Consider the following 17,144-nt stretch of genomic DNA (forward strand, 5'->3'; position numbering starts at 1 on the left):
GTTACCTGGTAAACGTTCATTAATGTCTTTTTGTTTTATTCGTTCACGGGATGTGGGCTTCGCTGGCTGGGCCAGCATTTTTAATGCCCATCCCTAATTGCTCTTGAGAAGGTGGTGGTGGGCTGCCTTCTTGAACCGCTGCAGTCCCTGTGGTGTAGGTACACCCACAGTGCTGTTAGGAAGGGAGTTCCAGGATTTTGACCCAGTGACAGTGAAGGATCGGCAATGTATTTCCAAGTCTGGATGGTGTGTGCATTGGAGGGGGACTTCCAGGTGGTGGTGTTCCCACGTATCTGCTGCCCTTGTCCTTCTAAATGGTAGAGGTCATAGGTTTGGAAGGTGCTGTCGAAACAGCCTTGGTGAATGCTATAGTGTTTCAGTCATATAAACAGATGCCGACAATTACCCTTTGCTTTGTGCCCACTGGGCTGATTTTGGATCTAACTTGCTACTTTGCCCTGGGATCCCATGGGCTCTTAGTTTTCTGACCAGTCAACCATGTGGGACCTTCTCAAGAGCATTGCTAAAATCCAAATAAACCGCATTAGGGAGAGAATTTTCTCCCCATTGGATGGGCGGTTCAGGAGTGGGTGCAGAGCTGATCGCTGCCCGTGATTGGCTCCGTGCCGCCATTTTATGTGGGCGGGCTAATTAGGGCCCTCCCGGCGTGAAACGCGGCTCCCGAGGACAGCGGGAGTGGGCGGGAGGTGGCGGGACTGCAATGACCACCGGGTCCAATGGCCTGTTTAAAGAGCGCGCAGGCAGCCTTGCGAAGGCTGTGAATCATGGCCAACAGAAGGGCTCCCCAGAGCGCTGCTGCTGAGCCGGTCCGGCAGGAGGGTAGGTCAGCGGGGTACTGTGCCCCTCGCTTTTCTGACGAGTGCCTAGCTGCCCTCCTGGAGGAGGTGGCAACACAGCGGGAGGTCCTCGTTCCCAGGGATGGGAGGAGGAGGCCCCCCCCACATGACCAAACGTGCCTGTGAGGAGGTGATAGAGACAGTGAGCTCCCGCAACGTGGTGCGACCCGCCTGGGTCCAGTGTCACAAGCATTTCAACGACCTCTTGTGCCCAGGAAAGGTGAGTACCACAGGTAGGCTTTCCCCCCGACCCAGCTCTGAGTGCAGTGACTGCATTGAATCATTCACGGCATGTGTCCCTTGTTGGGTGGGCCAACACATTTTGCCCATGCCTAGTTCACCCTGAGAGGGTTGCGCTGAGATGGGGTCTGCACCCGCAGCATGTGGTAGACTGACACACAGAGTACTGTTTAGGGGGCTACCTCAAGGATTTGCATCTAGGTGCAGTGCTGGAACTGCAAAACATGTCCAAGTCAGGGTGCTGACTTGCTGGGAGGGGAGCTTCCAGGTGGTGGGGCACCCATCCATCTGCTGGCCTTGGCGTTCCACGTGCTTGTGCGTTCTTGCTTTGCAAGGTGAAACTGTGTGGGTGGCACATGTGATGGAGGCAGCATGTGGGCAGGGGGGTGGTCATCCTTGGCTTCTTAGTGTGAGTGTGCGGCAGCTGCAGGGTGACGAAGAACTGGAGCCCTGCAATGTCCCACTCTGCTGGGGGTGGCAGGAACGCGATGGCAATCCAGGTACAGGGTGGGCTAATCAACGCTCCTCTCTCCTTTTCAGGAGAAGACCACACTCAACACCGCCTGGCTGAGGCCATAATCACCAGATACAGGAGGCGATGGAGCTGGAGACGTGCCATGTGCCCAGGTCCACAGGTGGCGGTGAGGCTAGGGTGTCAGGGGGAGATAAGATTGCTGTGCACTGAGGTCACCACCTGTGTCCCAGCAGCCATCCCACTGTTGAATGTTCAGTGAGTTAAGCTTCCAACATGGGTTTCCCATTGACTATGGAAGGATGAGCGCATACTGATCCGGGGGACAGGCATGCATGTTGACATAGTTTCCACTTGAACGAATCAAATGTCCTTGCTCTTCCTTTCAGCATCACCGGAGCAGGACCGGGAGGAGGAGGCAGAGGGGCCACCTCTCACACCTGAGGGCCCAGAACAATTTGAATCACCAGCGTCACACCATCTCTGCCAGGCAGGCACCAGCGCAGATACTAGCACCTTGGTGGGAATTAGATCATTGGCTACTGTCCCAGGGCACAGCGGTGAGGGCACTTCACACTCACTTGAGGTGCGGGTGGAGACAGAGAGTGCCCATGATGCCAGCAGCTGGAGGACTGCAGGGGACCAGGCACATGCTCAGTTGGTGGCTGATGATGTCCCTCTGGAGTTGTCCGTGAGGCAGCAGACGCTGGAAGTCCAGCAGGGTGTGCGGGAGGATCTGGCAGAGATACATGAGGCAATGCATGGCATGGTACCTGTGCTGGAGGAGTCCACGTGGAGCATCACTGATGCAATGAGCCTCATGGCCAAGCGCCATGCTTCCAGCTGGTCAGTGCCCGTGTGGGAGATGGATTGGGCACCAAGTATCCCAGCTTGGTACCCACCCATCAATGTTGAGCAGGGAGGTCCAAAGTGACCTCACGTCGGTGCAGCAGCTGCCTGTTGTCTTTGCAGGCCCCTCTCAGGGCGCTCCGGATGAGGGCAGTAGCTCCTCCTCCCTTCTGCCAGTGACCATGGGATCCGATGAGGCTGCGGCGACTGGGGAGATGCCAGCTGTGGAACTGGCCGCTCCCTCTCAGGCGGGGCCATCAAAGGCTCCAGAGGTCAGAGGTCACCGAGGCTAACAGGACAGCGCAGTGAGCAGGCTGTCTCAAATGCTAATGCCAGCGAGGGGGAAGCACCTAGACGGAGCACCCGAAAATGTAAACTTAAGGCACCTTAGGCACACCACGGGCTTCTCACTGGTGGTTTTATGTTGCCCTGCTATTAGTTGATGATAAATCGGTGTGATGCTGAACACCTTTACATTCAGTTTCTTTTCTGCTTTCTTTTGCTAATTCATTAAATGTTCATATGTGAACGTGGCTCAGGGTGATTCCTCACTCCTGCAGGTGGACAGGAACCCAGGATGTTATGAGTGAGTTGTTTGTCATTGAGCTTTATTGACAAGGCCTTTAGTTGATGTTCCTAACCAGGCAGATGGTGCGCTCAGGTATCGAGTATGGTGCCTGCAGCCCTGGCGTGTGTTGAAGGTCCATCTGTGGTGGGCTAGCTGAAGGTTAAAGCCTCCCGGGTGTCCCTGCCTCCCTGGAGGATGCCCAGGTCAGCATCTACCCCCTCAGCACTTCCCTGTGCGTGCTCATCCTCGGACTCACTGCTGGACTCATCGTGTGCAGCCGCAGCATCTGCATCTACGTCTTCTTGCTCCACTGTGTCCCCCCTTTCCAGAGCCAAATTGTGCAGAGCACAGCATGCAACCACTATCAGCGACACACGATCTGGGGGTACTGGAGTGCGCCCCCTGAGCGGTCCAGGCATCAGAAGCGTACCTTGAGATCTGGTTCTCTCCACCACAGCCCTTGTGGAGCCGTGGCTCCCATTGTGGCACTGTTCAGCTTCTGTTCTTGGATGGCGGAGAGGCGTCATGAGCCACCTTCTGAGGGGATAGCCCTTGTCACCCACCAGCCATCCATCCAGCCGGGCTGGAGCACTGAAGAGCCCCAGCACCTGGGAGTGTCTGAGGATGTAGGCGTCGTGGGAGCTGCCTGGGAACCTTGCACAGACTTGTAGAATCTGCATCCTGTGAGCACACACTATCTGCACGTACATGGAGTGGAAGCCCTTCCTGTTGACGAAGGCACCGGGCTCACCAGCTGGTGCCTTGATGGCCACGTGTGCAGTCTATAGCACCCTGGACACGGGGGACCCCAGCAATTGCTGCGAAGCCTCTGGCTCACTCTGTCTGGCTGGCCTCATCCCAGCGGTAGTGGATGAAGGTCAATGCACGCCTGAACAGAGCGTCTGTCACCTGCTTGACACAAGTGCGGACAGCTGACTGGGAAATTCTGCAAAGATCACTCTCTGACCCCCGGAAAGAGCTGGAGCCATAGAAGCTGAGGGCAGCCGTGACCTTCAACGCCACTGGCTGGGGTGTCCACCCACACAGTTGGAGCTGATCTCAGGGCCGATCATCTGACAAATGGAGGTCACTGTCTCCCTTGAGAGACGGAGCCTCCTTTGGCACCACACCTCAGACATATTGAGGTAGCTGCTTTGCCGCCTGTAAATCCTGGCAGCAGGATAGTGGTGCCTTCTGCGGCCCCTTCCACCTCGGACTTCCTGTTGGCCCTGCGCCCCTTGTGCCTGTGCCTGTACTCCCAAAGGTACCTCCTCTGGAAGCTGAATGTGAACTCCTGGCCTCCTCTCTGTTCTGGCCCTCCCTTCCTCCTCAGAAGAGGTCCCTCCAGTGGAGAGCATGACTTCCATTCCCAGGCTGAGGGAAGGCTTCCTGAAACCAGCAAGGCCCCACAAATGATGTTTACTCCAGATTCCTGACCTGAAGCCTGTTACTACTGTCCAAGCAGCTGTGAAGAGTTTTTGAGTATTCCTGCTCACACAGGCAAGTAGCAGTAACTTTAAGCATTAAATGTTTGACAAGTAACACTCGCGACCCCACTGAGCCCTCTTATCCCGCCCGTGGATGAGGTTTATAAAAATGTGGCCTACCTGCCTGCCCGTTGCACCCGTGCGACGACCTGAAGATCGCACGGGCCCCGAAAAATTGGCGTCGATTAGTGGTTTAAGGGCCTTAAGTGGCCTGTTAATTAATGGCGGGCTCACATCGGAGATCATCGCGCGCCCGCCCACCAAAATATCGTGATGGCGCATGGTGACGTCGGGATGCAGGTCATTTTATGAGTCAGCGTGCAGGGCCTGCCCCTGTACGCCAACCGGAAAATTCTGCCCCATATGTGCCGCCCTCATTGATCTTCCTTGTTACCTTCTCGAAAAATTCAATCATTAGTCAGAGCAATCTTCCCTTAACAAATCCTTGCTGACTGTCATCGATTGACTGCCCATGTAAATGACAATTTATATTGTCCCTTAGAAGGTTTTGCAAGGATGTAAATGCTTTGGAAGCAGTTCAGAGGAGGTTTGCCAGACTAATACCTTGAGTGGGTGGGTTGTCTTATGAGGAAAGGTTGGACAGACTAGGCTTGTATCCACTGGAGTTTAGAAGAGTAACAGGCGACTTGATTGAAATGTATAAGATCCTGAGGGTTCTTGACAGGGTGGATGTGGAGAGGATGTTTCCTCTTGTGAGAGGGTCTAGAACTAGGGGCCACTGTTTAAAAATAAGGGGTCGCCTATTTAAAACAGAGATGAGGTGGAATTTTTTCACTCAGAGGGTCGTGAGTCTTTGTAACTCTCTTCCTGGAAAGGTGGTGGAAGCAGAGTCTTTGAATATCTTTAAGGCAGAGGTGGATAGATTCTTGGTAAGCAAGGGGGTGATAGGTTATCGGGGGGTAGGTGGGTTGCAGATTTCAGGTTACTATCAGATCAGCCATGATCTTATTAAATGGCAGAGCAGGTTCGAGGGGCTGAATGGCCTTCTCCTGTACCTTGTTCATATGTAATAATTTGCCCACCACTGAGATTAGGCTGAGTGACCTGAAATAACTCGGTCTACCTCTTCCTCCCTTTTGAAACAAAGGTATAATATCAGCAGTCCTCCAGTCCTCCCACACCACATTAACAGAACTGTTTGTTCTTGTGTCCTTTTCATGCCCTTGCTTTCCCTGCCTGGATTAAAACCTGTTACATTTCTGACACTCCTAGTTCTGATGAAGGGTCATCGACCTGAAATGTTAATTTCCTTTCTCTCTCCACAGATGCTGCTAGACCTGCTGAGCGTTTTTGGCATTTTCTGTTTCGATTTCAGATTTTCAGCGCTCATATTACTTTGCTCTTAAATGCCATGAAATTTCCCCTTGTAATTCACACAGGTTATCGATCTCACCAGGAAAAGCTACTTGAAGAATTGGAGGATTACAAGTTTGTATTCCCAGATGTCTTAGCAGGGAAACGGAAACGGAGTGTAACCCTGCTGCCTCAGGTAATTAATCTGACAGCCTGATTGCATCGACACAACCCAACCTGTCACTTCACCTTATTTTTTGGAATGATCTAAATTGTTCCTGCACGCAGGGTACTTAATGGTTCTCCAAACTCCCTTCCCTTTTCCAAAGCACTGGAACATGTTGTTGTCTCCCATTTTCCCATCTTTCCTAGAACTGAATGTTTGAATTCCTCCAATTAGGTTTCTGCCCCTGCCTCAGAACCAAAACGGCTCTTATCAAAGTCACAAATGATAAAAACAAAAACAGAATTACCTGGAAAAACTCAGCAGGTCTGGCAGCATCGGTGGAGAAGAAATCAGTTAACGTTTCGAGTCTTCACGACCCTTCGGCAGGTTCTGCCGAAGGGTCGTGAAGACTCGAAACGTTAACTGATTTCTTCTCCACCGATGCTGCCAGACCTGCTGAGTTTTTCCAGGTAATTCTGTTTCTGTTTTGGATTTCCAGCATCCGCAGTAGCTTTTAGCTTTTTGTTTTTATCACAAATGATATCCCATTTCACTGTGACAAAGGTAAACTTTCCCTCCTATTCCTTCGCGATCTGTCTTCAGCCTTTGACACAGTTGACTGCACTATCCTCCTCCAATCCCCCCAATGATCAATCCTTGGTCCCTCCCTATTTCTCATCGACACGCTGTCCTGGGGCCAAAATATATTTTTTTTCGAAGGCCTTTTTTGAGATTTTCTCGAGGGCTACTTTTTAGTTTTCGGTCACATAGTAGCATGATCTTTATATTTGTACAGCTGAAAGAAAGAGACATAATTTTGAAGCTGTTCACCTGCACTCATCATCGAGAATGCCAAATTTCAAAGGGAGCAACAATATATACTGCATGATAAGAGGGTGCTGATTGGTTGGCAAGTCGACTCCGGTTGAGGTGATGCCGTGGAGAATGCCCCAGGGAACTAGTGTCTCCCAAGCTTTTGTTTAATCTGTTGGGCTTGCAATGTGGCTCACTTTAGCGAGCTAGAAGCGAACTACACATGCACGAGACTTGTCCTCTGCAGGCAAAAGGAAGCATTATACGTTTTTTGAATTAAACAAAACCGTTGGGGACAGCAGCTCCTTGGTACATTCTCCAAGCCAATGCCTTGACCAGAGCCGACTTACCAATAATCAGCACCTTTTTCTCATTCAGCATAAATCGTTGCCCCTTTTGAGATTTGGCTTAGGCCCTGATGAGTGTAAGGTGAAAAGCTCAAACAGCGTCAGTACTCAGGTTCTGGACTGCACAGGAGAGAGACCCACAAACTGCACTGATTTCCTCTGACCACCTGTCCTTAAACATGAGGTGTTTTGAATTAGTTTAAAAAACAATCAGGGGCATTTTTTCCCAATCCCTCGGTTTTTGTGATCCAATTTACTAAAAATCCACACCAATCTCGAGTCGGGATTAACTCAGAAGTTTAGTCTATTTTCGCATTCAAAAAACCCAGGGAGTGTTTGCCACGTCCCACTCTGTTCTACACAGACACATGCACGCATACACACGCACACACATGCACACACACGCACACACACGCACACACACACACAGTAAAGGTGGGGGATAGAGAATAGGAGTTTTACAATACAACAACCACAGAGATGAATATTAGTTCACATGAGTTCCAGAGTCCAAAGTTAAAGTACAATGAGGAATTCTTTGATGTGGACGTTTGAATTCAGCTGGCTGAAGACTGGAGTTGTAGTATTCGCTTTTCGGAAGTTTTGGAAGCTCTAAAGCCAAACTGAGTCTCTGGGAGGATTTCCTTCGTCACAGGAAGTAGGTGATTCAGGACAATGGGTGTAAGGATTTTCCCTGCTATGGATAAGAGGGAAATACTTCGATGGGTGAACCAACATGGGAGAGTTGCAAGAACCAATCAAATGGATGAAAAACAACAAAGCCTGCAGCCCTGATGGTATTCCAGCTGAGGTCTTCAGAGCTGCTGGGCTTAGGCTCAGACCAGGACTTCATGCACTGGATTTGGGAGGAGAAAGAACTCTCCCATTCGACTGCAGGGAAGTAGTACGTAGGCCCCCTAACAGTAGTTATGCCATTGGACAGCACTAAACAATAAATTATTGGAGCATATAACAAAGGCAATCTAATTATTATGGGTGACTTTAATCTTCATGGAAAACAGTGGCAGAATCGGACAGAGTCAGCATGGATTTATGAAAGGGAAATCATGCTTGACAAATATACTGGAATTTTTCAAGGATGTAACTAGTGGAGTTGATGAGGGGGAGCCAGTGGATGTGGTTTATTTGGACTTTCAGGAGGCTTTTGACAAAGTCCCACATAAGAGATTGGCGTGTAAAATTAAAGCACATGGGATTGTGGGTAGTGTATTGAGATGAATAGAAAACTGGTTGGCAGACAGGAAACAAAGAGTAGGAGTAAATGGGTCTTTTTCCGAATGGCAGGCAGTGACTAATGGGGTACCGCAGGGATCGGTGCTGAGACCCCAGTTATTCACAATATATATTAATGATTTAGATGAGGGAATTAAATGTAATATCTCCAAATTTGCAGATGACAAAAGCTGGGTGGGAGGGTGAGCTGTGAGGAGGATGCAGAGATGCTTCAGTGTGATTTGGACAAGCTGAGTGAGCAGGCAAATGCATGGCAGATGCAGTATAATGTGGAAAAATGTGAGGTTATCCACTTTGGTAGCAAAAACAGGAAGGCAGATTATTATCTGAATGGCTATGAATTGAGAGAGGGGAACGTGCAGCGAGACCTGGGTGTCCTTGTACACCAGTCGCTGAAGGTAAGCAAGCAGGTACAGCAAGCGGTAAAGAAGGCAAATGGTATGTTGGCCTTCATAGCCAGAGGATTCGAGTACAGGAACAGGGATGTCTTGTTGCAATTGTACAGGGCTTTGGTGAGACCACACCTGGAATATTGTGTGCAATTTTATTCTCCTTATCTGAGGAAGGATGTACTTGCTATAGAGGGACTGCAGCGAAGGTTTACCCGACTGATTCCTGGGATGGCGGGACTGACATATGAGGAGAGATTGAGTCGATTAGGATTATACTCACTGGAGTTCAGAAGAATGAGGGGGGAATCTCCTAGAAACCTATAAAATTCTAACAGGACTAGACAGGTTGGATGCAGGAAGGATGTTCCCGATGGTGGGGGAGTCCAGAGCCAGGGGTCACAGTCTGAGGATATGGAATAGACCATTTAGGACTGAGATGAGGAGAAATTTCTTCACCTAGAGAGTGGTGAGCCTGTGGAATTCATTACCACAGAAAGTAGTTGAGACCAAAACATTGTATGTTTTCAAGAAGTAGTTAGATATAGCTCTTGGGGTGAAAGGGATCAAAGGGTATGGGGAGAAAGCGGGAGCAGGCTATTGAGTTGAATGATCAGCCATGATCATAATGAATGGTGGAGCAGGCTTGAAGGGCCAAATGGCCTACTCCTGCTCCTAGTTTCTATGTTTCTATGTTTCATCTAGATTGGACCAATCAAATCACAGAATCACACAATTGTCACAGCAAAGACAGAGGCCATTTGGCCCATCGCGTCTGCACCAGCTCTCCTAATGAGCAGTTCACCTGGTGTCATTCCCCTCCTTCTCCCTGTAATTCTGCACATTGTTCCTTTTTAAATCATGGTTTAGTTCTCTTTTGAATACCTCCATTGAAGCTGCCACCACCACATCCTCTGGCAGTGATTTTCAGATCCTAATCACTTGCGTGAAAAAAGATTTTCCTCATATCACTATTGCTTCTTTTGTTAGTTGCCTTAAATCCGTGCCCCCTCGTTCTTGATCCTTCATGAGTGGGATCAATTTTTCCCCTATCTACTCTTTCCAGACCCCTCATGATTTTGAATAACTCTATCAAATCTCCTCTCAGCCTGGAAAATGGTTCCAACTTCTCCAACCTGTAGGGAGGGTCCCTTTCGGAGCCTCTCTTAGGTTCGGAGCCGCACTATGGACATAACAGGAATGAGTGACTATGACAGGTAATGTGTTAAAATAACAGTTTTATTGAATATTGAATCATGATTATAATAATAATATGACCATTATAATTGATAATATACATAAAAGAAAAATAAATAAAAAGAAAGAAAGTTAACTTTATTGAAAGGAAAAAGCACTTTATATATATCATAAGAAAAGAAGAAAGTTGGATTTTTCTAAAGCACAAAGAATGAGCCCAATTTAGCCTGTTCCATGACAGCACCCTAAAGTAGTACACATGCTACCATCTCCTTGGTACATCACCAAGTCGCTGAGTAACCCTCGGGTGGGCACCGCGGTCAGTCACTCCGTCCCTGGCCCTTCCTCCCCTCTTCAGTGGTGATTATTCCACTACGGCTGCAACAGTGAGTCCTCAAAGCAGCGTCCCTTTAGGCCAAATTTCTGGCTTCATTCCAGTACTGGTACAGTCCTTTCCCAAAACAAGCCTCAGTTCTTATCAATTCTTCTCACAGGCACTGCAAGGCCATTCACAATATCCAATTTGCTTATGCCTCTTTTGATCTGCCCATCTGTCATCCTTCAAGTGTTATGCCCATCAGTCAAATTTCACCTCCTGATGACCATACTAGGTGACCTCCATAAGGTTACTCATCACCCTGGCCTGTAGTCCAAGGGTCACTGAATGCAGTAAGAAAAAGGATAAACAAAAGGCCACTCATTTTAGTATTCTAGTTTGAAAAATGGAAAACAAAGATGTAGTCTAAATACCAGCTGTGCAGGGCCAGTATGAAAAACACAAGGTCTGGGAAAACAGGTCACTACTAATTATTATTGATTAATTAATCAAAGCACAATCATAGCTGGGTTATGATCAATGTAAGATTTAATACAAAATAACTTTAAATATTCACTTTTGGCTTAAAATCAAGAGTAAAGCTGAAATAAAATGCAAAAATACAAAATTGCAAAAGTTAGTGGCTGCAGGCCTCAGGCCTACAAATCTATCTTCATAACTGAAGTTCCTCACCCCTGGAAACATTCTCATGAATTTTTCTGCACTCTTTCTAATGCCTTCATATCCTTCCTAAAGTGCCGCGCCCAGATTTCAATGCAATATTTTAGTTAGACCAAATTAGTGTTTCATACAAGTTTAACATAACCTCTTTGTTCTTGCGCTCTTTGCCTCTGCTGATAAAGCCTAGGATATGTATGCTCTCTCAACGTGTCCTGGCACCTTCAATGACTTATATACATATAAACCCAGGCCTGTCTGCTCCTTTAGAATTGTGCCCTCTATTTTATATTGCCTCTCCATGTTCTTCATGGAGTGGTAAAGGTAGACAGGAAGATGGGTTTGTAGAATGCTTTTGTGGCAATTTTCTGGAGTGATACATTGTGGAACCAACTAGGATAAGGCTATTTTAGATCTAGTATTGTGTAATGATGCAGGGTTAATTAAAAATCTCATAGCAAAAGATCCACTGGGAAATAGGTGATCATAATACAATTGAGAGCCAACATATTTGAGTCCCAAACAAGAATCTTAACCAAAGTTAATTACATAAATGTAAGGGGAGAGTTGGCTAAGGCTGATTGGGTAAATAGACTAAAAGGTATATCAGTTAATAAATGATGGAAACATTTAAAGTGTTCAACAAAAATATAGTCCTTTGAGAAACAAAAATTCAGCAATAAAGATCGTTCCATAGTGTACTAAGGAGGTTAAGGATAGGATTAGAAGAATAGTGGTAAGTCTGAGGTTTTGGAAACCAGCAAAAAGCCAGTAAAAAGTTGAAAAGGAAAAACATAGAATTTGAGACTAAACTAGTTAGGAATATTAAAAACAGATTGTGAGAGCTCACAGGAGAAATTATCATGGGGAATGAAGAAATAGCAGAGCTACTGAACAAATATTTTATGTCTGTCTTCGCAGTAGAAGACACAAGTTACATACCAGAAATCGAGGGTAATCTGTGACCAAAAAGTATGAGGAAATTAAGGTAATTAATATCAGCAGGAAAAAGGTATTGAAGAAGCTTGAGGGGATGTAGCAGCAGAGTTAGTGGATGGACTGGTTATGATTTTCCAAAATTTCCTAGTTTCTGGAATGGTTCCAGTAGATTGGAAGTTAGCAAATGTAACAATTCAAGACAGTAGGGAGAGAGAAAACAGGGAACTACAGGCCATTTAGTCTGCCATTAGTTGTCGAGAAAGTGTATAAGTAAGGAAGCATTAACAATGTAACTAAGGAAGTTTTGACAATGCAGTCAGAAAATCAGAGTATAATCAGACAATGCCTTCGTGATTTTATGAGAGGGAAATTAGTTTCGACAAATTTATTAGAGCTTTTTGAGGATGTAACTAGTAGGTTAGATAAAGGGGAAGGAAGAAATTTAGTATACTTCCTAAAAGACATTGGATAAGGTTACACACAAATGGTTCATAGGTAAGATAAGGGCTCATAGAGTTGGGAGTAATATATTAGCATGGATAAAGGATTGGTTAACAGACAGGAAGCAAGAGATAGGGGTAAATGGGACATTTTCAAGTTTACTAGTGGAGTGCTGCAAGGATCAGTGCTGGGACATCAGCTATTTACAATCTATATTAATGACTTAGATGCAGAGACAGAAAGTAATATATCTAAATTTGCTGCCAATATAAAGCTAGCTGGGAATGCAAGCTATGAGGTGGATACAAAAAGGCTGCAAAGACATGTAGACAGGTGGAGTTGGAGGGCAACAAGGTGGCAGTTGGAGTATAATGTGCAGTAGTCTGAGGTTGTTCACTTTGCTTGTAAGAATGTAAAGCAGAATATTTTTTAAAAGAGGTAAACCTTGTATATATTGATATTCATAGGGACTTGGGTGTACTGGGGAATTGAAAACACAGTAGGGATAATTTTGACACGTTCTCCTGAATTGCGAACTACGCCTGGCTAAGAAAATCCTGAGACACAATGTCTGGAGGAACCTCCGACATAGTCTTTGTTGCTAGATAAATCCAAGAAAATTGTTAGGAACAACACCAGAAACCATGAAGGCTCGAAACGTTGACTGATTTCTTCTCCGCCGATGCTGCCAGACTTGCTGAGTTTTTCCAGGTAATTCTGTTTTTGTTTTGTTTTGGATTTCCAGCATCCGCAGTAGCTTTTAGCTTTTTGTTTTTACCAGAAACTCTTCATTGCATTCATCGACCTGACCAAAGCACCTGACTCAGTAAATCGCGAGGCTTTGTGGATCGTGTGTCAAATATTTGGATGTCCAAGAAAATTCATCACAATCCTGCAACTGCTTCATGATGACATCACTGCAACTGTCTTGAGTGGAAGATTTGAAACAGACACTTTCAAAATCTGGACAGTGGTCAAGTAAAGCTGTGTGATTGCCCCTGTACTAATTACAAACCTACTTGACAGTGGCTATTCATCTCATGAAAGATCAACTGCCCTCTGGTCTCAGCATTAAATACCACCTAGAGGGAAAACTCGTTGACCTCAGTCATCTCCGTGCCAGGACTAAACTGACCACCATAGACATACATGATCTGCAGTTTTATGGATGATTGCATATTGTTGCCCACTTGGTGCCAGATTTGCCAGATGCTCTTGATTTCTTCAATTCTGCATTCAAGAAACTCTGCCTGTCCTGAAGTGATGCCAAAACAAAACTCATATATCAACTCATACCTGGTCAGCCAAATAGTTCACCTCCCATATATGTTGAGATAGAGACTCTGGATAATGCTGAGCATTTCCCTCACCTTGGCAGCCACCACTCTCAAAAGGCCACCATTGACAAGGACGTCCAACACTAGGTCAGCTGCAGCATTCGCCCCTTAACATTCAATGGGCATTACCATCATTGAATCCCCTACTATCAACATCCTGGGGGTTACCATTGACCAGAAACTGAACTGGACTAGCCATATAAATACTGTGGCTACAAGAGCAGGTCAGAGGCTAGGAATCCTGTGGCAAGTAACCCACTTCCTGACTCCCCAAAGCCTTTTCACCATCTACAACCATGTTAAAACATGGACTAAAGAGCCAAACTCCCGAGGTGAGGTGAGAGAGAGTGCCCTTGACCGAGTTACACATTCCGATCTACCCCCGATAACCTTTGATTCTCTTGCCTAACAAGAACCTATCTACCTCTGCCTTAAAAATACTCAATGACCCCATCTCCACCATTTCCTGAGGCAGAATTCCAAAGTTGCGCAATGCTCTGAGAAAAAATTTCTCTGCGTCTCTGTCCTAAAAGAGTGACCCCTAGCTTTAAAACAGTGTCCCCTAGTTATGGATTCATCCACAAGAGGACACATCCTTTCGAAGACCACCTTGTCAAGACCATTCAGGTTATTATATACTTCAATCAAGTCATCCCCCACTCCTCTAAATTCCAACAAGCCCAGTCTGTCCAACCTTTCCTCATAAGACAACCTGCTCATTCCAGGCACCAATCTAGTAAACTTTCTCTGAATCGCCTCCAATGCATTAACATCCTTCGTTAAATAAGGAGACCAAAACTGCACACAGTATTCGAGGTGTAGTCTTACCAACGCTCTGTATAACTGAAGCATAACATCCTTACTTTTATGTTCAAATCCTCTTGTAATAAAGGATAGCATTCCATTAGCCTTCTTGGTTACATTCCGTACCTGCATGAGCTGCCTCCAACATTGAGGAATGCATGACCCTTAGATTTTTATGTGACTACATTATGCATGGATCCTTACTGGATGGAGGACAGACGCCGACCTCTCCATCTGCATAGGCTCGGTCTGGTTCCTTCCCCATCAGCTGGGCTGCCCACTCCTCTCACTCAATGAGGCTCCATCCCATCTTCTCTCTCTCTCTTCCTCCTGATGTGCCTCTGATTTTCCTGTGCGAAAGGAGAAGATGGGGTTGAGAGAATTTATGTTTCATGCACCTTTTTCATGCTTCCAGTCTTACAAATAACCCACTGGATTGTGTGCCATGTGAGTGATGCGCTGTAGGTTGTCCAAAGGGTTCTGGGGCAGCATCCTCCAGAGCAGTGAGCCCAGGCAGATAGAAGGATAAGGCTCACAGAGGCATGTCATTAAGTGGTGTTTGCTGGTGCTCTGAATGCCTAACCTCCTTCCCCCACAACAAACAGCATTCTCTGTGTGGAAGGGTCAGGGACCCACAGTGGCCTCTCCACCTGCAGACTAGTTGGACTGCAGTGGGGCTATGAGGCATGACCCTGTTACGTTGAGTAGCTCTTTTATCTATGGGCTGCACAGCTGGTGCCCTTGCTACTGAGGCCCATGTCCCTTCTACCATTCGGTGAGGTGAGTGTGAGCAGTTGAGGGTTCGCTTATCCCTGGTGGCGTGGATGAGGTCATTCATCCATTTTCAACAATGCAGGGCAGTCCCGTGGTGGAGTTGCTGGGCACTAGCTGCCTTGGAGACTTCCTGTCATGCAGGGTTGGTCCGGGAGCTCAGACTCCTCCTTCCATTCCCGGGGTAGAAGACGCCCCTCCATTGAGCAGGACTCCGAGGGAATTGTCACTGAATTTGGGGGCCAGAGATCCATATGATCAATGGGCCATCTCCTCCTTTAATGGTGGGTAAGCTGATGTCCGGGTGCCTTTTAAATATGGCGTCTCGATCTGACGGCACGGCACATGCTGTCCATCTCGCCCCGCCACGCAAAGTTCCAGGAAACCCCCAACTCTATAATTAGCTAGGCCAGCATTCTGGTTCCTGCCCACACCACGAGACTTAGGACAGAAATTTCCCCCCCATTGGGGGGTTTGTGCGGAGGTGGGGGCAAACCTGATCGACACCCCCAATTGGGGCCGTGCCGCCATTTTATGTGGTCGGGCCAATTAAGTGCTGAGCACTCCCTATGCGGGCGGTGGGGGGGTGGGGGGGGGGGAATTCCCTGAGTCGGGGCCTGCGCTCTTTCACCCCCCACCCTGCCTCGCCGACCCGAAAATTCTGCCCTTAGTCCCGGAATGGAAAATTCCACCCATTGAGTCTATATTGCCTCTTCCTGAACCTTCTGGCAAAATTCATCGCCTGACATTTCTCAGTATTAAATTCTATCTGGCACTTGTCTGCCCATTCCTCCAGCATATCTATGCCCTGTCACAGTCAATTGGTATAATCCTCACTGTTTGCCACTCCTCCAAGTTTGGTATCACTGGCAAATTTTTAAATTTTACTTTGTATCTCAATTTCCAAATCATTTATATATAGGAAAAAGGCAGTGGTCATTGGGGAACACCGCAGTCTACCATCCAGAAGTCTGAAAAATAAACATTTACCATGATCACTGTTTCCTGCCTGAAAGCCAATTTTTTTCAAATCCAATTTGACACCGGCCCTCCTATTCTATGAGCCTTAATTTTGTTAACCAGCTGTTATGCGGTACTTTGTCAAATGCTTTCTTGAAATCCATACGGACAACATCCATTGCATTCCCTTCATCAAACTTCTCTGTTACTTCATCGAAAAATTCAATTCGATTTAGATTTCAATTTGGATCAGCACAGCAAATAATTAAGAAGGCAAAAGGAAAGACAGCATTTATTGCAAGGGGAATGGAATATAAATTTCGGCCTTTGAATAAGCATGGAAACTTCAGTGAATAAGCCCCCTTTTACAACAGGTATTTATCTGTGTCCCGTGTAGGGGAGCTATCCAAACCACATCAGCATCTCGGTGAAGCTAGAGGGAAAGGAGTTCATGCTGGACCTCAGCAGAAATAGGTGAGTAGATCTTGCTTTATTTCATAAGAATAATGAACTATCACCAACATGCTGGGCTTGTGTTAAAGTTTACTCTACCCTGCACATGGGCTGCTTGGTGAGAAGTTGCTGTTTAAACATTAAATGGAGGGAGGGACTTGCCATAGAAAAGTCATTGCCTGGCATCACATGGGCCTGGCTATTCAGGTTCTACTTGAGCATCAGGAAGGGTGCAGCTGGAAATAGGTGCTGCACCCTCAGAATTAGAGGTGACTGGGGATGAGGAGCAGAAGCCGGCACAGGAAGGGCAGTGAAACACAGTGTCCAGGTAACTCTCCCCCTCCCTAATGTGTTGCAGTGTCTGCAGCTCAGACTCCAGCTCATCAACCCTGAGCCGAAGTTTCTCTGGAGTAACATGTAGGCCAGGCCTGGTGAGGATGGCAGATTTCATTCCCTAAAGGGCATTAGTGAACCAGATGGGTTCTTAATGTC

General features: G+C 47.0%; 1 protein-coding gene across 1 annotated transcript in view; it reads left to right on the forward strand.

Annotated features, from left to right (window-relative positions):
- The window catches only part of LOC144688623 (disintegrin and metalloproteinase domain-containing protein 12-like), an 812,806-nt gene that overhangs the window by 4,159 nt on the left and 791,503 nt on the right, over nt 1-17,144 (forward strand). Inside the window, exons 2-3 of the mRNA XM_078555419.1 lie at nt 5,874-5,983; nt 16,597-16,673. Coding sequence (XP_078411545.1) covers nt 5,874-5,983; nt 16,597-16,673 — 187 coding nt within the window. The remainder of the gene's footprint in view (nt 1-5,873; nt 5,984-16,596; nt 16,674-17,144) is intronic.

Source organism: Cetorhinus maximus, chromosome 1 (genome assembly GCF_964194155.1).
Source record: "Cetorhinus maximus chromosome 1, sCetMax3.hap1.1, whole genome shotgun sequence".
Lineage (NCBI taxonomy): Eukaryota > Metazoa > Chordata > Chondrichthyes > Lamniformes > Cetorhinidae > Cetorhinus > Cetorhinus maximus.